The sequence below is a fragment of the Caloenas nicobarica genome, chromosome Z (genome assembly GCF_036013445.1).
Source record: "Caloenas nicobarica isolate bCalNic1 chromosome Z, bCalNic1.hap1, whole genome shotgun sequence".
Taxonomy (NCBI): Eukaryota; Metazoa; Chordata; class Aves; order Columbiformes; family Columbidae; genus Caloenas; species Caloenas nicobarica.
This window is the reverse complement of record NC_088284.1, coordinates 90,564,287-90,590,485: the sequence shown is the minus strand read 5'-3', so window position 1 is coordinate 90,590,485 and position 26,199 is coordinate 90,564,287. Positions and strand designations below refer to the sequence as shown.

General features: G+C 39.4%; 1 protein-coding gene across 1 annotated transcript in view; it reads right to left on the bottom strand.

The window, feature by feature from the left end:
- DPYD (dihydropyrimidine dehydrogenase) overlaps nt 1-26,199 on the bottom strand; it is a 348,521-nt gene that overhangs the window by 72,070 nt on the left and 250,252 nt on the right. The window contains exons 17-18 of the mRNA XM_065656297.1: nt 22,750-22,870; nt 21,701-21,820 (exon numbers count right to left, since the gene is read on the bottom strand). Of these exons, the coding sequence (XP_065512369.1) occupies nt 21,701-21,820; nt 22,750-22,870 (241 nt within the window). The remainder of the gene's footprint in view (nt 1-21,700; nt 21,821-22,749; nt 22,871-26,199) is intronic.

The following is a 26,199-nucleotide window of genomic DNA, read 5'->3' as shown; positions in this document are numbered from 1 at the left end:
CCAGCACATATTTGAAAGACAGTTCACATGCTAAAAATTAAGCACCTACCACATACTTTGACATGTTGGGACCTGTAATTCCACTAGTTATGCACCCATAGCTGGGAAAACTGCTGATATGGTACTCTCTTGATAGCATTACAGCAGCTACCAGATGCTAGATGTGGCTATCATTTACCTTGCTGTAAAATAATGAGATTTAATAAACAAAGTCCATTTATCCAGACCTCAAGCAAGGGAGTGAGATTTGGAAATGAAAGACAGAGAGAAAAATAGCTAGTGGAGATGACATGCTACTCTATGTTGAAAACTACTCTTTCAAGTCTCTTATTAATTATGAAACATATACTTGCTATTATATAAAGATCTAAACAATGAAATAAATATATGATGTAAAAGTCACCGACCTTTTTTCTTGCCTGAAAGAGATTTGGTTTTCTTTTTTTTTCCTTTCCTTTCTAATAAAAAGTCAGAAATTTTTGAGACTATGAGAGGCTGAAGTCAAGGAAATCCAATAGGCAAAACACAACGGAGAAGCAGAACATGTGTCGATCAAATGCCTCTCCCTGATCGGTGCAGGTAGGCAGAGCTGCCTTTTCCTCTGAGGACAGCAGACTGATGACAAACTGATGAGGTATTATACCTACTTATTTTTTGATTGTTTGTTTTTCCTTTGAAAGTAAAAAGCCCTTTACCAATGCCATAAGACACAGGTTTTATTAAGACCTCGTAAGTCCTTAGACTCCCCATAGGACTCGATCCTGTCAAGCACCAAAAATGTGCACTAGATTGAGGCTTGAGAGCCAAACTTAATGCCTTCTTCAAGGAGAAGCCTGGCACTAAGCTTCAAGCAACCCTGTAGCTTCGGAAGTTCCTAGCAGAAACAACTCGGATCTTCTTGATCCCAGTAATCCACCAATGGGGGGGAAAAAACCCAAACAACAACAACACCACAACAGTCTCAGAAGCCTTAAATACTGGGCTGCATACTCACTTGCAATATATTGCACCAATGTTGTAGTTTAAAGTCTTTAACACATATTTGTAGCAGCTCTAAATGGGTCTTTAGGTAAAGACGATCCAGGTTGATTAAAAAACAGCTAACAGAACTGAGATGAATCAATTCAGACTGATAATACTGACCCTGAATCTGTTAAAATTAATAAAGCTAATGACAAAATAAGCCAATGACAGCAAATACCAGACTTGGGTGAAAAAGCATTACATAAGGGAATTGGTCCAGGAAAGTTCAGTCATTGCAGATGATCAATCCAATGCTGCAGGAAGGAACAAAATAAGAAAGTTTGGGGATTAGGGAAAAAAAAAAAAAAACAAACCAAACCAAAACCAGAAAACATAATTCTTTGTTAAGACATTTTCTGGATAACGTGTATGCTGCCTAGTACTGGTGATCAAAGTACTTTTTATATATATATATATATATAAAATCTGCATCTGCAAACGGTCTAGGGAAATAAATGTGTAGGTTATACACAACTCATTTGCACTGCCTTCCTTCCGATTGCAATTATTCTATATGTTCTTTCTCTCTCCCACCTGTAGGTGGCCACCATAAGCTTCACTTATCAAATAACTCATTAGCAGGGTTTTCAGTACTGTCATATGCAGATAATTAGCAATTTATTTAAATAACCAATTTCTGTGGAAATAATTGCCATGAAATGCCCTGAACCTACTTTTTATAAACTATAATAAAAGTGTTAAGACAATCCCTGACATTTGCAAATGCCATTAGTTCACCTTTCCTTTTGATAGTGCTGTGGCATTATGTTTAAACAATTACCCGATAACGCAGCAGTTTAATGAAACAGTGTAGCAGGCACATCCTTCAAAATGGCCAGAGAATGCATTTATATGCAGAAGAAAACCCAATGAACGGACGTGTTTAGAGAGAAAGAATATCCACAGTGGTTATGAGTTGCCCAAATGGGATGCACAATATTCAGTGCACTAAAAAGTATAGGAAGTACCCAAAGAGCAAGTTCAAGATGGACCTTGGCACGGCTATAATGATGCACAGTCCAACACTTGTCACTCAGCTCAGGATCCAGAGAAGACTCTTCACTGCTCCCTCTCTATTTCACAGCTTGGTCAGTCCTGCAGTCCATTACTACTCACATGTTAATAGCCATTTGCCAAAATCACTACTAATAATGTATGATTTAGTCAGGCTCTGGCTATTTCCGACCAAAGCTTTTAATTATTCATTTACCAAATGGAGTATTGGAGGGAATATTCATTTTATGGGATGTCTCTACAACAGTTAGAGTACATCTTCAAAGGAATAGCTACCTAATGTTTCATTTTATCGATAATTTTTGAAGGGTGATGCGCCAATACTACCAAAAAAATGGCAAAGGTTCTGCTGACTACAAGGAAGTCACGACTTTACCCCAAGACTTTAGAAAAAAGTTAGCGATTCTGCAGATTCGAAACAATTTCTAACTCATGCTGCCATCGCTGGCTCTTGAAACTGTATCAACTGACTGCATTCTACTCATTTTTGTTAGCATATTGAGACTATTTATGACATTTATGGCTTGATAAATTAACGGTGTGTTAATATTTTCTCTGATAACTATTTCCCCCTTCCTTCTTATTTCAGAGTTTACTTCTAATTTGATTCTATTAGGGATACCTACAAGTTTGAGCCCAACCTGTGACTGGAAAAAAGAAGTAGTAATTTTGCTTCATGTTTCCTTTGAAAAAAAATTGTACATGAATAGAAAAAAAAATGGTGGAACTGTCATAAGCACAGAAAAAAAAAAAAAATCAGTATTCTTTTTAGGATTTATTTTTACCATTTTTGAATTGATTCTAATGATTATTTATGCTCTTTCAACTGAAAGTTCACAAAATCACCAGAGTTCCTATTCAATAAATGTTTAGCAGTCATCAGAGACTTCTCTCAATTAAAAGGGTTAGAATTGGAGAAAGAGAGAGGGGAAAAAGTAAATTTTTCTTATCTGTAAATATTGTTCATCCAGAAAGACTTGAGGGAATTTTCACTCATATTGAAGTTCAGTAGGAAAAATCAAGAGCACAGATACAAATTGTTTTGCAATTGTCGCAAGAGCTGGTGAAACATTTTCTAACAAAGCCATTCTCTCGCTGAAAACTACAGAGCCACTAAAAATCAATACATCTGGTGATCTGCATGAAACTCAGCAAAGCATTTTCTGTTGCAATTCATCAGACGTTCATTATTTAATTTCATTCATGCTTTCTACTTTGGTTTGACTCGAAGCCGGCAATGGTCTCACCCCCTGCTCTGCATGCTCTGTGGCTGCCCTGCCCTTGCTTTTCCCTGAGCTTCGCTGCTGCTCCCCAGCGTAACCCGGACTCGAGGTCCCCAGGTCGGTGCGGGGAGCTGAGCAGCAGGTGCTGCTGGTGGAGGTCCCGCACCCACCACCCTGCTCCTCCACCGAGATGGGACAAAACTGGCCTTTTACTGAGAGCTGTAGTGCTAACAAAATAAAACAAATAATGATACAACAGTAACGATAAAAGAATAAAAGTAGTGCTGCTAACTGAGGTATTTTCCCGACATAACACAAAGAAAAAGACACGTGAACCAGACCAGCATAAGAGCCAAGGGACAGCCCATGTCAGAAATACTGGCCACAGTCACCCAACAAGACCATTGCAGCCATCACAGAGGGACAAATGAGCTCCTGCCAAATTCTGCCGGGCAATCCTTCCCCCCAAAACATGCGAGTGCTTCACTTTAGCACACTGGGGCTAACTGCCCATTTATTTTGGTGCGGAGACAGATGTGTTCAATTCAAAGTCTAGTGGAAGTCTCTGTGGCTGTTTACCCAGACGCTTACAGATTTGTTCAGAGGCAGCCTTGCCTCCGCCAGCCTCAGAGGCAGCGCTACCTTTGTTTGAGCTGGTTTTAACTTCCTTAACAACAACCACCACCACGGTCAACATGACCTTGGTGCCAGAAAGCAGGAGGTGCATGTGTGTCTACGTGTCTGTACCTGTACTTCAGCACACGCGTCATTCTAACCATACAAAGGCAATTTGGTACATCTAAGGAGACACTGGAAGAGTGCCGACTGGCTGCTGAGTCGGGCACTGAGGCTCCTGCAGTGTATTTAAACATAAAAACATTACTGAAAAATTCAGTACAACAACTCTTCAGGTTATTTACAAAACCTGAAGCATACCCTGGACTGTTTAACAACCACTTGTCTAAGAAGTCCATTAGAGAAAGGGAAGGACAGCTTATGAAAGTACAGCAAACTAAAAAAACCCAGATCTAAATACTTAGAAAGCTCAGATGAAGTATTTTCTTCTTCCTTTACATAACTTAGGACCATTCTTATCTTATTTTAGAGGTTTATCTATTTTATTTTGTCTATGTCTCTATTTTATCTAGGTCATCCAGTTGCTACTGCCTAGTAATATACAATGCTATGAACAGATATATTTAGATCTATTTACAGATAAATAAAATATATTAAAAATATGATGGCATGAACACAAAACTTTTGTGAAACAAAAAACTCAATTTTAGCAGAAAACACTGTATTTTCCTGTGGACTAGTGTGTGTATCTACACACTTATACCATATTATTATTACATATCCATATAATCTGTGTGAGTATATATACACACGCACAGTCAGTAGATATATTTCCATATTCACAAATACATAAAACAGCGGATGACACGTCCCCTGATAAAAACTGTTATTTCAACACTTCAAGTGAAAAGTGTTAAAATAAATGGCTCATCACATACAGTGTGTTAAAATAAATGTTTATTTCAACACTATGTGTATCATAGCCATTTATTTCAACACTTCCCGTTTCTCAAGACTCACACAACCAAGAGCAGGAGAACTGGTAGCTCTACCTAAGGGTGGTTGAAGCACACAGCCTACTCATCTGCTTGCCATAGGATGAGTAGGAAGTTATTTGACACTTTTCTTTCTCCCAGCAATAAATGGAAACTACCTACCTTGACTGTTCATGGGGATCTGCATGTGTCTGTAAGCTGGTAGGCTGTATCATCATTTGGAAAGAAGAAGGGCCATACCAGAGTCTGTTGAGATATTTGGAAAGCAAGCTGCTGCTACCAGGGTGGGGTTGGGAAAAGCAGCAAAGTATGGTGGCTTTTGGTAATTTCACTCAGTAATTTTGGAGTTTGACACAAAGGGATCTGGGCAGACAGAGATTCTAGCAAAAACTAGAGCTGTTCATACTGAAGGCTGGAAGGGATGTATGTGATTTTTGCAGGACCAGTTATAATCTAGTGAACAAATTATGAGTTAGGAGAGAACAGCTGGGCCCCCACTCTATCGTGCTGAAAATAGTTTCTTGGGAGGATTCTTCAGCTCTCAAGATTTGCCTTTTTATTTTAATACAGAAACTGAAGGATCTTTGGAGCAGAAGCTTTCCAACTTCAGGTGGTCTCTAAAGTAGAAATACAGCCATTGGGAGTTTCATAGTGGTGCATTTAGATTAGTGCCAGCATCTGAACTTGCTCCTACCAGCTGAGCTCGGACATCACATTATATGCCAGTGTTAAGCTAGCATCAATTTCTTTCTCTACCTTATTTTGGGAAGAAAGCACAAGAAGCTCCCATTCTCTGGTAGTTCCCACTGGAGCCAGAGGGCACTACGCCTTTATAGATAGTCTCTAAGGGACAGAGGCAGGATGAGGGTGAGGGAATTTAAATAATGCACAAAATATGCACAAACTACAAGTCCCTTCTGAGCGATATTTACCACTGACTTGCCTGCAATGTTTTCTTACAGCTTTCCTCCTTTGAAAAACTCTCAAAGCATGATTAGAGATCGCCTAGGCCCCAGAAAGACAGTGTGGCCTTAAGAAGATAAACACTTGGCCGGCATTTCTCTTTTTCTTGTAGTTTTTCTTCCCTGAAATTGCAGATCTGTGTGCTGGTCTGGACAGAGCACAAATTAAACTAATGAAATGTTAGTGAAGACTTTGCAACCAGCAAACCCTGTCAGAAGACTGTTTTGCACACAGACAATGAAAAATTGAGACCACAATTTCATCAACCCACAAATAAATTCACTGCCTCGAGACAAGGCACTGCACTGTGCTAGCTGCCTATATTCAAACATCTCTCTTCCTGTAAAGTTATCTTCCCCCAGTGTCACCTTTGGCAGATAAAACACTATAATCATTTTTGCAGCAGAATAGTGTACAATGCAATGAAAGTTAGTTTTCCAGAAAAAAAAAAACAAAACCAAAAACAACGTTTTCACCCTTTCACTTTCCTCAGATGTGATTAGTTCCAGAAGGAGGAGGTATCATCACTCCTTTGAAGGCACTGCAGGTTATAAGACTGGTCCTCAGAAATTGGCAACATGTAATAAAAGTGCTTTATTCCTAAACATCAATCAGTTTCAAGAACGGCAGTTGCTCACAGAATGGTAATAATGGAAATATTTGGCTAATAACTACTGTAGACATTAAAGCACTGTATGACAGACACGCAGTGCTCATTACACAAGAACACTTTCTCATAATTATGGTCTTATAACTAGGTACACAAGTTTCTAAATATTTACTTCCTTTACCCTTTGGTATTTTTGTAATGAAATTTACATGACAATACCTAGCTTTCCAGAAAAGAAAAGGCCCCCCCCCCTCCAACAGAGAGCTGATACCTTGGCTTTTGCTGAGACCTTGGCTGCGCATGGATGACAATTTTAAAGAAAGGTTTTTTCTTCTGTTCTTTCTTTTTAATAACCTTCACAACTATGTGAAGTTTCATGCCATTTCTTTAGCTGAGAGTGTACAGCAAGCTGAAGAGTTAATGCCTTAATGGAAAGAAAAATAATAGCACGACCGTGCTGTGTAAACTATTTGTGGTATAAAGGAAGCACAAATGTTATTTGCAGAGGCCTTTACTAGCTCTAGATGTATTATCAAGGGTTGGTAACTAAAACATGGTTATACCAGTCCTGCTTGTGACCAGTCACAAAACTTGACGTTCATTTCAAGATGAAATTATACACCTGTATCATAACTCTGCTTTCTGCATTAATTAAAAAAATAACAGCATTAATAGGCCTAAATACTAATTTCTTTGATATATTCAGAGCAACATAAGAGGATGCAAGGGAATTTAGTGCATTGCTCTGTCAGATCATTTTAATTGTTATCCAATGAGAGCAGCTCAGAGAGTAAGGGACTTAATTTATGTACTTACTCATCCCCTCGGCTTCCACTGAAGCAAAGTGATAGCAACACAGCTCCTAAACTGCATTCACAGGTCTTCAGTGATCAAAGTAAAGGCCAATTAGTGGAAAGCCAGGGGCCCACAACCTGTTCGTTGATTTCAAAATACCGATCATTACACACACTGCTGCTGCTAAACACATACCAGCCATATCTGGCACTTAATCAGTGCTTTCTATGGCAGGATGTCCAAAAGCTCTACAAAGGTATAGCATTTTTATCTCACAGAAGAGAAAGGGTGCAAGGAGAGGCCTGGAAATCTGTGTGTGAAGAAAGCAATTCCACCAGAGCAGAAGAGGCAGCAGTCAGCCCTCCTGCTCACAAACCCCTTGGCCTTTGGACCAGGATGTCATATTGCCCTTTTTTTCTAAAACTGTTGATAATTTAAAGGATACCTTTTCAGAAGTATGCTTTATAAATCAACTCAAGCAGTCCCCTCTTAGAAGTAAATTACATACTAATGTCCTGGGCGCGTCGTTCTGTGCATTTTCAGGGATGAATTTTTATGCCCATTCAAACCACAGTCTCAAGAGTGGGAGTTTGGCTGCTCACAGACGCATACAGGACTGTTGTGACTGTTGCTGTCACCCGTAAAAGAATTACTTTCTTCCTTCCTCTTTTTCTCTAATCTAAAATTAAACATATCTGAAAGCACTGATTCACTCCGGGGAAAAAATGGGTTGCTTTGGGAAAAAAATGGATTGCTTCCTTGTTGTTCTTGATCATGCAGAATTATTAGGAATTCTGAAGGTTATTTTAGGCCATCAGTGTACATATGAAAATGAAGAGATCCCATTTGCATGAGCTATCACCGACATAGTACTGTGCATGGAAAGCTCAAAGAGGAAGACTCACAAAAGCATAAATGTTCCATGTGAAAGTCTAACACATCTGTTCAGCACTGAAAAGCCAGCATTTAAGCACAAAGCACTAGAGAGCTGAGACAAGTGCATTTTTGGAATCAAAACAAATGCTGGTAATCTAAGAAAATACTGTGAAGTGCACCAAGACTGTACAATGCTGTATATTGCACAATGCATCTGGTAATCAATTTAGTGTATATGCCAAATTTACTAGAAGCCCAAATAGGCTTAAGTCCTTTATTCAGAAATTCAAAAAGTAAACTATAAGCATTATAAACATGGTGCACTTACAATTAGAAAAAAATGTGGATTTTTCTTTTTACTTACAGAACACAAATGAAAATTAATCTCCTCAATTATATCCCACAACAAATACATGTCCAAGCTGCACTTTCGATCAAAAGCTTTCACAGACTCACAGTTTCAGGACATGGTGTGCTCTACAGCATAGAAGATAAATGTGATTAAACTTTAAATTGTTGTACACTCAATGTTTACTTCTATTTTGAAGGTTTGAAGTCATGAAGGTTTTATGCTGTCATTTGTGATTCTATACACAATACATTACTGAAGATGTCATCAAACACAGATGTACAAGCAACCTTGCGTGTACTGTGGTCCTAAATCAAATATCAATCCACAGTTACAGTATTAAAAATACAGTAGAAATTCCTAATGCAAGTGGACAGTATCACCTATAAAGCCAAAATAAATGGAGTAGGATAATAGTTTTCAGACTTGGGTTACAGTGTCAACGCAGGGACTTGAGCAGTGTTAACTCACCAAGCTTGATCTTGCTTGCCAGAGCATGCTTGTCAATATTTAGCTCCCAGGGAGCATCTCACGAGTCTTTACAAAAACTAGTTTAAATACAAAATACCACAGCAGCTGCTGCGATCCTTTTTCTAACACTGAGATTAAATTGCTGAAATTTGTTTTGAGCTTTTTAAACCAGGAAATGTGTGCCATACACCTACTGTAGCAAGAACATGAGAAACAGCATTAAGGGATTGCAATGCTGTTATTAGGACTCATTAAAATACAGAAAAACATCAGATGCTTTACATTAACTGATTGGAAGATATTTTAATGTCAAACATACAAATATGACTTTCTCCTGTGATATCAGATTAGAAAATGGACTGGACTAAAATCACATCCATCTGCGTTTTCAAAAAAGAGAAATCTACACCTGCACCAGAAAAAAAAAGAATAATTTACTTGCCTAATCACTGGAATTTCATTAAAAAATGTAGGCACAGGCTATCTTAGGCATTTGACAGAGGCACCTAAATTAGGAATACACTAATCACAAATTTCTGATGTGCTCAGCAGAGCAAGAAAAGAACCCACCTCTGAGGATGCCCGACTTCTTGCAGTGATGAGGTAGAAGCGTAACAGTCTCCTAGTGAAGTGCCTGAAGTTCAGCGGGACAACCCTTGGCTGTACTCGTTAGCACATCTGCTCACAGCTGGCCCTGAGATCCCCGACCGCGAGCGCCTGTCACCAGCGGTACCTCCGCGAGTCCTTGGCCTCCCTGGGGACACAGCTGCAGGCAGCGTAAGCAGAAGAGAGCACCACCACTGCCTGCCTTCTCTGCCCAGCTAACCTTCGGCTCAGTGAATCTTATGTGTAAGAAAGAAATAGCAAAGAACACTGGAGACAGCCCTGGAAGAAGCCCAAGTTTGGAAAAGAAATTGTAAGAGTGACAATTTTATTTTCTAAGACCCTTTTTTACCACCCTACACTGTCTGACCTTAACAGTAAGCTGGGGATGTTCTCAGCTGTAAAATAGCGAGCCCGAAAGAAAAATTAAGACACAGGAAAGAAATCTGTGTGCCAGCCCCATGGAACAAAATGGAGCAAGACTTGGGGTCACTTCCCTGCCTCCAGTAGGGTTTACCTCCTCTCTGGACACCTGCCAAGGACTGATCCTTTAATGCATTTTTATGAACAACAAAGATACAAACAATCTCTTCATTATTTCAACAAACCAGATGTACCGCATAGCAGCGGCTTTCAAAGTATTTCTTAGGGAAAATAAGTTGCTACCAGATCCTCCTTGGAAGTCTGAATTCTTCAAATCCCACCTTCGATAAGTTCTGAAGAAGCTGGGCAATTTATAAGAAAAAGTAATCTATTTTTGAAAGCCTTGTATGGCAATACCTTCTCCATAAGTGCAGCTGATGCACAGAATTTATCAGGGCCTAGAATCAGAAGATTTCTCTGAGTACTCCCTATTAAAATCTAAGCAGCTCTTGAGTGGGCATATATCCAAAAATCAGTGAAAATACTGTCAAAGCTGGTAGATTCAATAGGCAAGCAGCTGATGTGGCATTAACAGTGTAAGCACAGCAATAAGTGACAGGGAGTAAGACAAGCTCAGTCCAGCCAAAATAAGGATCAGAGTAATCATACATAATTTTGAAAATGAATAGGTCACTCAAGAGGGCCATGAAACATATATAAACAGCCAGACACAACCATATCACACTAAACCATGCCTTCATCAGCATGCCCGCTTGCAGAAAGCCCCACAGCTTTCTCCTCATTCTGAGCTGCCTGTAACAAAGTTCTTCACAGCATCAGCCTTGCCTCAGTGCTGAGCCAGGTGTGGTACCACACATCGTATGGACAGACCTCACATCATTAAAAACACCCTCTCTATATATCTGCCACGGCTGTGCAATGGATTTCTCATTCTGAAAGAGCGGGACACTGTGCTCAACGGTCCTCACTCAGCTCTCAACCCAAATAATGGTGGCTCGATCCCTGACTATGGGTGTCCTTTGGGATTTGAACAGGACTTTAAAGATTGTTATACAGTGCTTGTTAATAGGAAAGACATTTGCAAGTATCTGGCAACACAGAAATTGAAAATTGTTCATAAAGTGGAAAACCAAATTACTACAGCAGGTTTCCTAAAAGATTTTGTAGGATATGTTTGTATATCCTGGGTGTGAGCAGCATATCTGCATAGCTTATTCTATACAATGATGTGCTTGCATGTAAAGACATTAAAATGCAGATCCCTTAGCTGACTACTATATATTAGTTGCATTCTTTTGAAAGGTTAAAAAAACCAAACCAAAACATTCTGACGGTTGTGAAATACTTTTATAAATGCTTCTGGCAATAACTCATCAAACATGATGTGATGCCCAGTGAAATACAAACCCAGGATCTACCCAGTTAAACAAATCTGCTATATTTTGTGTTCTGTATTTTATGAGTGAAGTTGGCATTAGGATTTATTCATCACTCAAGTAGGATACTAAAAAATACAGCACGTTAGCAGGATTTAGGTGAATAAAGATGTATTCACTGTGATGAGTTCATCACAAATCATAGCTAACCAGTGGTAGAACTTTCAAAGGCTATTTTTACATGGAAGCAGGACAGCAGAAATAAGTGCTGTATGTCCTTTTGGTGCTGTGGGATGTAAAACAATGTCTGGGTTTAAAGTTGTTCCAAGGATTTTTTTTTTTTCCCTAAATCCCCATATCTGATTGTCAAAATATCCTGCAACCAGATCAATCTCAGCAAGCAGAGTTTCATGGAACTGTGAAACCTCCTCTTCAAGCCACTTCCTGACCCAGTTCTAAAACACATCAATCCAGTGTTTTGTAGGTAGTGAGAACAGTGGGAGCCAAAACATCCTTGCAGAGATGCTGAAGCCACTGAGGCTACCAAAGCTAGTGACCCAGGTGGAGGAGCTGGCTCGTGATACAGAAGTTGGGAGGTGTTGCAAGCAGTGGTAGTATCCCCAGAATGATGGCAAAAACCAGTAGTCACGTGGCCTAACCTTGAAGCAGAGCTGTCCCACCAAGAGAAGGAAGAACAGGAGGAAGCTCCGTGCTAACAAATGTTAAATAAGAAGTCATTTTTCTATTTGTTAGCTCATGTTTTGATGTTATATCTATTGCATTTTTTCTTTTTAATAAATGTAAAAATGTGTTTGTTCTTCACATAAGATGAGAACATGTCCTCCACCGAATATAGATGGGCTCTACAACCAGTATATGCTACTTGGAGACTACAGCAAATCAATATGCCAAGTAAGATATGGAAAAAAATGAACATGCTTAAGACACCCCAGGTCAGTACTCAAGGGTTTTAACCTCTACTGATACAATTGTTAATCAGAATTGTTTACCAACTCTGTCAGATTCTTGATTTTTTTGGGAATTACAATTAGAACTTCTGTTCTGTGAGTGACAGGTGCAGTTCATAATTTCCAGAGAAGACAGTTGTCTCATTGATCACTCTCAAGTACTACCTGTATCACAAACCCTGCTGTTGATTCAGGTACGCAACAAGAAGTCAGCAGAGAAGATAATTATGGGCTCTTCAGAATGGACAGAAGGGAGTTTGTAACACTGGTAAGTATTCACACAAATTTGGACCCTATTTCCTTTGTGAGGTCTTTCCTCTGCCTCCAGTATTGAAGCTCCCTAAACTCTCATAACCTGTATTCAAGTTTGAATCCATCACGCATGTAACGCTGCAATAAACCCTTGCAGACCTCCAGGCCAACTTTAACCCTACCACCTGAAATTATCTTCTTCATGCTCCAGTCCACCACCACACACTTCAGCCACTTAGAATTACCGCTTCTCTACAGAACATCCTTCTGCACTGCCTGCAGAACTGTGAGCAGAGAGCTGGGCCCAACCCATGCGATCACCAGAGACTTGTCGGTGAGACGGAGCCACGGAGCAGCCGCGGGGACACGGCAGGGTGGGCAGCTCCCACCATGGGCAGTCGCCTTTCAGCTCTGCGGAAGACCGGTGCCACACTGCATGACACTACAGTCTCTGCTCCTCATTCAAGCTGCATTTGGGAGTCAAAAGACATTTTGACTTCCTTGTGGTTATCCAGGGAGAAACGTGTGCAAGATCAGATTCAGAGAGCTGCTGAGACTTAATGGAAAACAAACCAAGCAGTAGATTTCACCTGGGCTTTTCTCGATTTTTATTATTTTAACTAATGTCTATTTGAAATTCTTGATAGTATTTTAATTCCTGTGTTAGAATAAACTGAAAAGTACTTAAATGCCAAGTATTTTTCAGATAAATAATTCATAAGATTCTTAAAGCGGTTATACTCAAATGACCTCCAAAATGAATTATAGTAAGACTTTTATGATAGAAATATATCAGTTTTCAACAGGATAACCTCCAAAAGGTGACACAAATATATTCTGAGAGATTTTTTTTATGAGCATTTGCCTAAAAGTGGAAGAGGTGATCGTAAGAGAGATACCTTCTCCCCTAGACCTGAGCGACATGCAAAGACGATCAATGCTGACAAAGACAACACAAATGGGTTCAATCTTGCTGGTATTACTGGAAGGAGAAATTTTCTGCCCTTGACTGACTTACACCTCCTCATCAGGTCTTAGTTTGCATTGGTACCTTCACCTCTACCCATTACTGTAACTGAGTTTAAATACAAGTCCCTGCTCCACTAGCCTGCTTTAAAATGCTTTGACTTCTCTTTTACTTTCCCTATACATTTCCATTCTTTGTTTATCAGACTATGTCTCTAAGTTGCTAACTAAAAGAGCACTCTTCACTTAATCATGTTAATCGATGCCATTATGTGAATCGACTTCCCATTTTATCTGCCCGCGCGCAGATTAAAACCACACGTTCTTTCACCTGTGCTTGGGCAAGCTAGGCCACAGTCATTCTCTCTTATTTTTACCATATTATGTCTGAGTAGAATTTACGATTTTGTCTGAGTCACCTTCTGTCATTCCCCTTTGGTAGCCATCAGTAAGACTTGATAGCATAATGCTTATCTGTTTATTAAAAAAACCCGCTCATCTGAGAAATGAATTATTTCAGCTGGACATATTCTATATGAGCTTTGATATAAACAGTAAATCCAGAGTGTCCAACAACAATAGTTTAGAGATTAATCTAGTTACAGGCTATTAAAACATTTTAAACATAATCAAAGCCGATTGCGTTTCTAAAATCCTGTACAGACCAGCAACAGTTAACGATGATTTGATGGTTTTCTAGGAGTTTGGAACAAATACTTGGCTTTTAGTCTGAGAGCAATGCTGGACATTTCTGTCTAATGCTTGGGGGATTCAGCCAACTAACAGATACATTTGGTGAAGAATCTCATTCTAGTCATGCCCTCCCTTCCTAATTTCCCTTTTCACTGTTTTGTCGTCTTTGCCTGTTCCTCAGGGAACTGAGTGATTGATAGCCTAATCCAATGACTGTATTACAGCTGCCTCAACTTGGACTCTTTTCCTTATCATTAGCAGTTAGCCTATGGTTAAATTCACAGCTCACTGCTTGGTACAGCCCCTGAGATTTAAGGGTCTGGCCTTTAGAAAATATTTAACATAAAATTGAAATCTTGACATACTGAGAATTCAGTTCTCTGCGAGGCTTCTTTAATTAATCCAATGTACTGTACCATTGTTCTATATGAGGCTGTGACATGGTGAACTGTTACTGAGGCTCACGGAGATGTGTAATTCTAAATTAAACACTCACTTACATGTACCTACACCGCATTTGTTTCCCAAGTACATGTGCATGAACGTGAAAATTTGAATTCAATCTATAACAATAATAAAACACAAACCAATTACACTTCAAGAGTAAAGACTTTTCATTCATTTCAAGCCTGGAATGAGCTTTTTTCAAAGAAAGAGGAGGAGAAAACACAGCTTTGTTCAAATGCTGTGTGTAAAGACTCATGCTTCATTCTTTTTCCAGGACTCGTTTAATCTTTTGGTGAATGAAACCAATTATGATCATTTTTAATCAACTACAAACGGCACCTGTGCTAAAAGTATGAAACGTTTTCTTTGTGAGAAAGAAATTGGCTAAAAAATATTAAAAGTGAAAAAAATATGCTTAGTTCTCTGACCTTATCTGGAGAATAATACTTATTTTTAAATAGCTACGGGAAGGATGTAGACCTTGATCTAAGCTGTAAACCTTTGCCCTACTTCCAGTCAGTCGATGAGCTGCAAGCTTCTATGAAAATGGCAGCTGAGTCCCAGATGAAAAATTATGCATCTCATAAACTGCTATTCTGCTGAAATGTCAAGCTATGGCAGGGCTGTACCTCAAACTCAGCAATTGGCATTTTCCTTCTGTCTGCTTTGTTGCCACGAAGCAAACATGAACAGTGAGGATTTGTGTAGGGCAGGTAGCAGGCGAGCTCCCTGTCAAAAATCTATTATTAGGGCTCTGATCTCTCCTGCACAGACCAGTGACGGCAGAACACTGAGAGAAATCAGCCTGCTGCAAGGACACCACGGAAAACAGAGGACTCTTTGTGAATCCTGACATAATCTATGCAAATAAGAGCTTTTAATGGCTGAGCTACATTTAACAGAAATAATAAAACAAAATTAAAACTGTACTACAGCATATATGCTTTTTACTTGTATCCACATTGTTTTATAAATATACGTTAATGTAAATACTCTAACTCTTGGTAAATATTTATAAATAGAAGTGCCTGTGCATACATACGTTCTGTTTTGTTTCCACTGATAGGCAGCTTTTCATTCATTGCTATTGACCAAAATCCACACTCCACAGTCACTGAGAGAACTGTGAGTAGGAAAGTGAATGCTCTTGGTTTTTTTTCACTTTGCTTTTAATGATGTGTCATAAAATTAAAATTAAAAGGCAGCCCTTATTATTATAACTTCAACTTTTCCTCTTTCAATATAATTCACACATTTCAGATTAGAATATATGCCCCTATTAATAATGTCAATTACTCATATAATATACACATTTTAATTTAATGAAATAATACCTGCAAAGCGTCCCCTTAAAAGTCAGAACTGCTGTCTGACAGTGGTTTTTTCTTAAAAAGAGATCCACTAACTTACTTCAAAAGTAACTAAAATTATCTGTTTCCAACAATTATACATTCCCACATTTAATGAATGAATCTGCTATCCAGGTATATTCCTTCTGACATCCCTTGTGGTCAGCTATGAAGTTATAACACACAACTTTCTGAATCTCTCTTCGTCTGGAAAACATACAAACACATGTACTCAAACATTCCACGCAATATAATCCTGCAAGTAATACCAAAATACTACAGAATGTAATAGTTGGACAAAGCTTTAACAGCACATAGACATAAGGTATTTGAATTACTACTGTAAAATACTGCAATATTTTTGCAACAAAGCACTAAAGGATATGTAGTGAGTGCACTGTTGAGAGATTTGCTTTTAACCTGAGGTTTTTTACTAAGCCCAGTCTTTGGTTTTATAAATTTATTCCCCAAGGATCTGGCTTCCAGACAAAAACAAAGAAACAAACAGATGACAAAGAACAAAAAACCATGGAAATTCAAACAGAAGCACTGCTTTATTTTTCCTGCAATAGCTATCCTATTGTGCAGCAATGTGATGTGTTTTATAAAACACATCTGGAATATGGAAGCACAGTATGAAAGCTCATGAAAAAACTTTTTTTTTTCCTCTTTGTTTTGTTTTGGTTTTTTTAATTTTAAAATACATGTAAATGAAATGATTTAGGGAGGCATGTAGCAGCCGACAGTGTATCAACATTTATCTGGGAAACCTGGCATCTTATTATAGTACCTTTAAAATATGCATGTTCAAAATAATTTATACTTATACAGACTAAACAATCTCTTTCAGAGCCGGAGGTCATTATTCTTTGTAAGGATAAAAATCCAGCATTAGCTTCTCTTTAAGAAGCAAACAATCTGCATTGCATGTGTATAGAAAGAACTTGGGGTAAAATACCTTGTATTCTATGTTCTCAAACCTGAAATATCATTGGATCAATTCTAAAAGCTCCTTAATGGAAATCAGACTACATCTCTAATCCTGAAAACACAGACAATAGTTGTACAGCTTGGGAAGCCATATCTTTAGTATTTTTCTTTCATCGTAAGAGCTTATTTCCTTAAACGTATTTTGGAGGCTTCATTAGGGCATTTCCACTTTTTGAGTAACGGCCAGTTCTGGGAAACTTATAAAAAATGGATGAAGACTGGGATCCTCTAAGCACAATGGTCTCTGACGTAATGGGGCCACAGAAATCCACAGGGCTACCACAGCCCTTGGGCTCAGCTGAGGCTCCATGGTGTCCATTAGAAATGAATTTTCATAGAAAACAACAATTTGTCAAAATTAAAGTCAAATTTTTCCTGCAAATATTTTTGGCACCAGGATAGAGGTAGAAGGTGAAGAAAAACCAGACAGATTGTACAGTGCTCAATAGTTGGAGGGTAAACTTGGAATCCAGGGGACCCAGCTGGGACCCGGGCTCATGGCTCTCCCAAGTCAGGCTTATGTGCAGGTCAGCAGGCTGTGCTAGTGTGAGTGTGTATCCTGTGAGAACTGTTTCACTTTGTATAAATAATTCAGTATTTGCAGGGAAGTGGAGAAGAGAGAGAGACAAATCCTACAGTCTAGTGGTCAAACATCCACCTGGGATCCTGGGATCCTTCCCTGTCGAAACCATGCAAGAAACAGAAGGGTATGAAGGAGGAAACAGTGATGCCTCTTAGAGCTGAGCAATTTTTAGCTGATCAAATTAGATGAAAACAGGAAGGTCACTGCCCAAGCACTGACTGGGAAGAAAACATTGACTGTGACAACTCAAAGCTAAATGGGAGTTTGAAAGGAATCTCATTAAGTATCTCCTTCTTCAAAAGATTTTTAAAAAAACACACACAAAAGTCTGTTCTCAAAATATCTCAGGATCTGGCCATGATGTTAAGAACTTTTTTTATAATTATTTTTATGTATTTTAGACAAACCACAGGTAACTACCTGTCATTTGGCAATTTAAATTGAATTGAAAAGAAATTCCCTTTTCAATGTCTCTCTTTTCTGGAAAAACAAATGACAACGCTCCTGCATAGAGCTGCTTCCACATGAGACAGATGAGGAGACAGGAGGCGTAGACCAAGTCGTATATGGAAAACCTTTCTGCAGCACACGGCCATGTAGGAGCATATTTTTGAACAGTGAAGGACAGGGAAGACTGCAAGTCAAAATGTCAGGCTGCTACTAGGCCAGAGCGTTAACATACTTTCATTATTTGCTCTTCGACAGAAATCTTCATCAAACTCAGCGGAGTGAGTTTACACTTACCTGGAGAAGGCAATTCACATGGCATTAAGAAATGTGTGGACATAGCGAATTGATAAAACTCTGAAGAACAGCTGTCTTTCAAGAGAACAACTTCCTCGAAACGCGATCAGTCCCTGCCACCGGCCCCAGAGCCCCCCGGCTGCGCTGCCAGCCCCCAGCACGGCGGGCTGCCCCAAGCGCCACGGCCGCATCAGGCGCCCGCTTGTCCTCAGCCCCACCGCAGGAGCCTGCAGCAAGCCCTTCAGCAAGCAGAGACGGGGGCTGGCCCCTGGCCTTGTTTCAGGGTGCACAGTGCCGACCTTTGCATTTTGAGCTGCAGCGGCTTACCTCCAGCTTTCTGCTGCCCTACCTCCCTCGCACGCTGTGCCCCTGCACCAAAGCATGGGGCTCTTTCAGCTCTCTGGGGAAGGAATGGAAAAACAAGAGCACAGGACAGGACATGGCTCTCTATGTGTCATCAAGGGAGGAATGTGCCCATGCTGCTGGTGGTGGATCCCAAGCACAGCAGGTTCTGCTTTCACCCTCTGAAGCAAAAACACCCTTTCAGACAGAGCAACCCCTGTACTAGCAGGCAATGCTACTGGAGGTAGAAAGTTACCCGTAATTTATGTGTGAAGAGAACAGGATAAAAGATAAGCAAGTCCAGACTGATCTGAAATCCAGATTGATCCTGCACTCCAGAAATGCCCCATTGTGAGCAATTCCTCACCAGCTGGGTGATGCTGAGGGTCACCAGCTCCGAGCCGAGGCACGTTTCAGACCTCGCCAGCAGCCCTGGGCAAGGGGCTCTGTGCTGGGACCCCGCGGGGCCAGGGCTGCTCCCACCGCACCCACCCTCATGCAGCCCCACAGGCACCCACCCCATAAGGCAGAGACTCCTGCCACACTTACCAAACCTCTACACCAAGCCAGCGTCACTGCTGGTCCAGAAAAGAACTAAAACCTGTGCAACTGGAAAAAGTCCAGAAAGCGAGATACAGCTTGGCAATGCCAGGTATCTACTCTAGGCTTGTGCACTACAGTACATGATAAACCAGCTGTGCTTTGCTAAAACACATGGAAAATGGACCAGACTTATTGCTTCTATAATAGCACTGACTTTCACTTGAAAAAAATAATTCTCTCTTGAGAGGAATTATTTGAAAAAACAGCAAAAACTTACTGACTCTATCAGTTAATAAAATAGAACAAGAAGTTTAAGTAAATAAAAATGGGAAACCAATACTTTACACTGTGAAGAGACTTTCATGCCAGGACCACAGAGCACTTCCCAGCAAGCCTGTAGGCATGTTAGTGGTGTTCCTGCCATTTCACAGACAGGAGAAATAAAGCACGGAAAGGTCAAGTGCCTGGCTGCAGGCCACAGGGCTCAGCCCCGGCACAGCCAGGAACAGACCTCAGCAGAACGGCCACCCTGCCCCTTGCTCTGACAAGATGACACGCTCTCCCATTTGTTGTCTTCTTGTCCACATGCTAGCTCCCTTGATTTAAAATTGCTTTCCTGCTTCTGTAAATTTGTATACTGCTATACCCTGATCACTGAGCAGAAAGTATTGTGATGTGTTGCAGAGCCTATTGACTTTATTGGCTCTGTGGCTTTCTTTTGTGCAATGAGTTGTGGGATTGGGACCTAGTGATGTCAATTATCAGCAAGAATCCTTTATATATTTGTCTGCAACAATATGCTTCTTCAAAACATAATAAATTGACAGCACTTCCAGTGGTTTTCATATTTTTTTAAATAACCAGATTTGTGTCATAGGTAATGGTGGACCTCAAAATGACATTTTTCCCTCTCCTCTGATACATGTAACACTTCAGGGAAAAAAACACATTTTTATACTTACACACACACATATATATATAAAAATAAAAGAAACAAAGAACTTTTCCTCAGATCCCATTTATAACAGAATTCTACACCACAGAAATGCTGGTATGTCCCCCCTTATAGCTGAGCATCCAGGTGCCACTGTAATTTATGCTATATACATGTTTTAAATTTGTGACATAAGAGACACACTTTTCATAATGCAGTCATTTTATAGATTTTATTAGACAGACTTATGGTAGAAAGGAATATTCAGAAATTGCAACTTAAATGAGAAAACGGGAATGGTGTTACTTATATAAAATACTACTGCAATAGTTCTTTTATTAATTTTTAATGCACAGCACCCACTGTGACCTCCTTTATTCTTTTCCTGTCAACATGGCAGGCTGGAGAAATTGAAATGGGCTGTAGCTGTTCTCTTCTTGTTCCCCTCTTCCTCCCATTTTGCATAATATTAAAATATAACATCATATTGGACTGTCACCATGAAATAATCATTATGCAATAGGCATAATGATTTCTACTGATTGTTATCTCTTCCTTGCTTTTCAGCACTCTCTAAAAAATTCCAAATTCCATGTAGTTATCTAAGGAAATAAGGCAATTTTCCACTGAATACACTCGTCTGAATTAAAGTTTGTTTAAAAGGTATCTTTTGCTACATTTCTTATGGTTCTCTAAGGATAACACAAGTCACATAAAATAAGGCATTTTTTGCCTGTCTGGTCTCCTCTAAATACGTTTTTGGGGTGAGGTGGGAGGCGGGTCTGATAAAATAGTGCTTGACTCAAGCAGGAGGATACTATTACCTCTGTTATGTATATTTACTGCTACCTCTATCACCAAGGAGACTAATCTCCATACCAGTAAAGTCAAGGAGCTCACGGTATTGTCTTTGCAGGGCCAAGTTCATGTTGTCACAGCAACAGAGTGCACAGGGTCAATAGATTAATACATTAGTGTGCACAGGCACTGAACTGGAGTGTGCGCACCGGCACTGAACTGGAGTGTAAAAGTTTTGCTGCTGGTTTTAAAATTAAACTGTGAAGCAGGACTTGGAAATATGGCCTACACAAGATATCATTGTATATCTCAAGGAATAGGCTACAAAAATACACATATATTTGCCTAATACAGTCTATCATTTTTATCACAGTGGGAAGAGGAGGAAATAACATCCTCGGAAGAGGTGCACTCTGTGGGAAGGAGAAAGGAAGGCTGGAGTTCGGGCTATGAAACATACACTGCATTTGGATTGTTGATATTTTCCCCTGCGATGCCCTTTCATTAGCCTCTGTCTAACGTGGGGCCTGACAATTGTGACAGAATGAAAAATTTGAGGAAAAGCAAGGGTCATGAGAGAAGAGATTTCCTTCCCTCTCCAGTGACCCTATCACAGTATTCTGATGCAGTGCTTTACCATTAAGGAAAGGGCAACCCAAGAGCCTTCACACTTAATCTGTTCCATCTGTCATGACTATTAGAAACACTGACCAGCAGTGAGCTTTAAGGACTCGGTGCGGCTGCAGACATGATATTCTAGCCCACTACAAGGACCTCCTGATGTTTTGAAAGCCTCCAAGGAAGTACCATGCATCAAAAAGGGCAACACCTACCTGACACACCACCATATGTGGTCCTCAGTCCTGCACCAACTGCTGGCCAAGGTGTGCTGTCTGCTTTCAGTCCCATCAGTCCTGACACGGTGTTGGTGGCTGTAACACCATCTGCACCACCTGTGAAACAAAAGGTCAGTCACTTTTTGTTAAATCATGAGTATAAAGAACAAGAGAGGAAAAAAATACAACAGAAGAACTGTGAAACTGTGAAATAACTAGAAATTCAAATAAACAGCTAAAGACAGAAAGCAACAAACTGTAAGGGGATGCACAGAAAGGTCCTTAGGACCAGTCCTGGGCTGATAAATTTAACACTGGCTTCAAGGCAGGCTGCATCAGTTGAAAAAGCTGTAAGGGCTGGGAAACACTGGGGCTGACGGGCAGATCTCTGCCCTTCAGCTGCGTGAGACAGAAACTGCTACACTGGTTGTTCAACACCTGGAGGTGCCCCACCACTGAGGTCACCCCCTCCAAGCTGATGACACCAACTCTGCTTCGATGGAGCCAGCCCATATTCTCATTTCTCATTGCAAGAAGCAAGACGAAATGAACAACGTGACAGAGAAATGATGACCACAGTTCTAAGTGATGGATTAATACATCTACTTGCAAACTAATTTCCTGCCATGTTGCACTTTAAGGTCTGAGGAAAGAAAAGAAATAGATATATACCTTCAAATGGTGTATTTCCATTTTATCAGGACACACACACACCATTTCACTACTAAACATAGGAACAGGGGAATTTATAGTGGTACAGTAAACATATAACTATGACACAAATAGGAGCATGCAGACAATCACATGCACATACATATATGATTAATTGTTAACAGACGAATATGGTTGTCTTCATATATTGCTATATTCTAGAAGCACAGGAAAAATTAGGAAGCTTTTGATCACTGTGGTTATTCTAAACATATCAAATAAACTATTTTCACATTAGTTTCTGCTGTTAATTGTTACTATTCCAGTAACTCCCCTATCTTCCCCCATCCAGCACATTAGTAAATGTGCACAGCTTGTGCACTGGAGTCAGTTACCTTCCTGGGCAGCCATCGCAATATTCACAATATCAGTGACATTTGGGGTCAGCTTGGCAAAGAAAGGAATCTGAACAGCTTGTCTAACCCAGCGACAGATGTTCCGTACCAGCTCTGGATCCTGTTCAAATAGGTCAGATAAATATAGAACTTAATTAAAAGTAATAGGAACAAAAGGTATATCAAGGAAACAGAAAACTTTGCTACAAGTGGCTATACTGCGATTTTGTGAAATTACACATCAGAACTGAACCTCATCTCATTAGCTAACTTATTTCAGACACATCGGGTAACTGCAAGTCTATTACAGAAAGGTTAGTTCACAAAAAAAGGAAAATACGCCTTTTTTTTTTTTTTCCAAAAGACAAAGATATCACAGAATGTTCTTTTCCCAGAGAGGAGAAAATATCATTTTGTATGACAGAGACTTACTTTACCCATTTATTTTAAAAACTACTTTTCAGTTTTAATGACTTGCTCAATGTAAAGTATATTGAAAATAAGCAGTATCCCATAAAATAATGTGAACCTGGAGCATTGGCTGATCATGCCTTGATCAGAAGAACAAGGATGAGTTGAGCTTGCAGGGCTATCAGAATGCAATTCAGCATTGCTGAACTCTCCTCTGACTTCAGAGAATAGATTGGGATGGCCGCAGTGTAAATGAAAGATCAAAATCTTCTCTGTTAAAGCCAGAAATTGAAATCTTCAAGTGTTGGCTTTTCATGATTTCCAGGTATTTACTTCCCTTATGGAATACGTCTCATGTAGACAGTAATCAACTATCCTTTCCACTGAAAACAGCTCAGTGGAACTAACATTCTGCATCTGGCACATATAATGGTTATTATTCAGTATAACTCTTAGGGTATGGGTTGTTAGTGGTGGTGTTTGGTTTTTTGTTGTTGTTTTTTTTTGGGGGGGGTGGGAAGGTGGAGGTTTTTTGTTTGGTTTTTTGTTTCTTTTCTGTTGGCTATTGATAATGCTCTTCAACAAATACCTTAAAATTTGCAATACTCATGCATGTAGAATATGGTGCATGATCTGGTTAAAAATTGAATGGTGCTATTACAAGATTTAGTGCAAGTATAACCTGTGGGTAGGCTAATTGGTACTGCAGCAATTATTTACATTTACTAAATCTTTATCACTCTTTCAGATAATTAACCCCGACATATATGAATCATTTTCTCCCATTTGGATATTGTAAAAACTCAGAGAGCTGCATTGCTATGTAGTAACTGAAAACAGGATAAGCCTAAATGAAGTCCAGTTTAAAACAATCCAGTGGACACCGAGGTTGTCAGTCTAGTGAACACACAGGAAATAGCTCCTTGTTGTTTTTTTCTTCCTACACCAGTGGTTAAATACAAACAAAAAACCCCACAGGCTGCATTCCTAGAAAGTACACAGTGCTTGACATGAATAGTAAAACCCTGAGACTTAGCTGTGCCATTCCAATAAAAATGGTGATCTCCCCGCCCATGCAGCTGCCATGAAATATGTATGAACGCTGCACTGGCAGTATGAAAGTAGCTGCATCTTTGACTTTCATTTCTGTTTTGAATTTCCTTGAGGCCCAATGCAAAAATGAGACACCCTTTAGAAGACATGAATTGTATATAGTTTATGTTAATTCTTCTCCTTAGAAATCCTTGTAATAATGCTCAGGATGTTGGCACCACGTCACTCGTTATGCTGCCTTCGTCGTGCTTACAGTGCTGCCATAAAAATTCTTACTCCAGCACACGCTAACACTTTAATACAATTATTTTAATCCACATTGAATAATTTATTGGGAGCTCTCTTTCATTCATGTAAACCCAATTTGCATCCTACCTAAGACAATTTAACTAGTTCGTCTTTCTTAATAAAAAATAATTTGACCTTTTTTCCCAAAAGTAAGTAAAGACCTTCATTTTCCATCAGTTCTGTTTCTCCCACACCAAGATTAATGCAACAAATGCAATGGAAGGGACTTCAGTTTTTCAAGCTAGTAAACAGTTTAAATATCTGATTGCACAGCACATGCTTAGACCAAGTCCTTTTGAAACGCTCACTTGTATCAGTTTTGGAAACCTACCCATTTTTGGTACTCCCTGGTGCAGTGGCCAGCATCAGCACCCACCTCAGCTCAGCCTCCCTCCCCTCACTGTAGTGACACCGCAAGTGTCCAGTGGCCACAGCCACCACATGCCTGAGCATCCCTGCTGCCAGAGAGATCTCTGGGCCAAGGAGCATGGGAATTCCAGAGCTTTTATGCTCTACAGACAACTAACATATTCCCAAAGAGGATTACTATCCCCACCTGGTTTTATCTGTAACATTGCATTTTATGCTTTAGATCATTAAGAAGTTATTAATTCATTTATCAAATTCATAATTTCCTACTACGTTTGCACAGAGGACTAGGAAAAATGCATCTTAAGTCATCAGATGATTGAAAACAGAAGACATTTGTGACACTGGATAGCTAATTTTCACATGAAATTAATGAACTACATTTATATAATCCAGTGGAAGTTCCCTGGATGGTGGTACAATGTCTCTGTATAAGTTTGCCTTTGGACTGAGAACAATTTGCAGAGGTCACACAAGAACACAACTTTTGAGAAAGGTTTAAGTGATTAGAAATAGAGAATTCACATCTAAGTGCAATCATTGACTAAAGAAATTCTTTCAATTAGAAATGCAGTTCAAAACTTAAAATTTCTGAGAATGTTCATTTATCATATTCAGCAAAGTTTTAAACTCCAGTGCAAATTTAACGAGGTGAACAGCCTGGTACCAAAAATTAGTTTTAAAGAGGCTATGTACAGGCTTCATTTTGCTTAATTCATTTTGTCAATTCAGGGTCTCTCATCTGCCTGGATTTCTGAAAAAAATCACTCTGATTTACAAATCACATTTACTGATTCTTAGCAGAAATTGGATTCACAAAACATTCAAAGGATGAGCATACAGCTTCTAAGAGAATGAATCTTGAGGCCCATAAATCACGTTACAAAAAATACCTGTCGCTGCTAATACAACATAAATGCCTTTTTTTTTTTTACCCCAATCCAACTATATGAAAGTGTCTGCAGCTTTTATTGTTGTTAAAGTGGTTGATGAAGTCCGCATAGTTAAGAAATATTTTCTGAATGGCTTAATACGTAAAATGCTATTAGCTGTAAAAACAGCTGGGCATTTACATTTGCAAAATCAACAACATGAACTAACTAAAATATTCCTCTGCTTAATGTAGTACAAGATTTTAATGCTTTTGATTCAAAGTCTACCACATTGCTATAAATTATCTCCTTCTATTACACATAACTAGGTTTGTTGGATGTCTCATTAATGATGATACAGTGTGATTGTTACCAAATATATAGCATAATTGTGCTCTGTGTGTCAATCCAGAAGAATGAACAAATGCTTCAATGGACTGTAACATTCGTTGGTAGC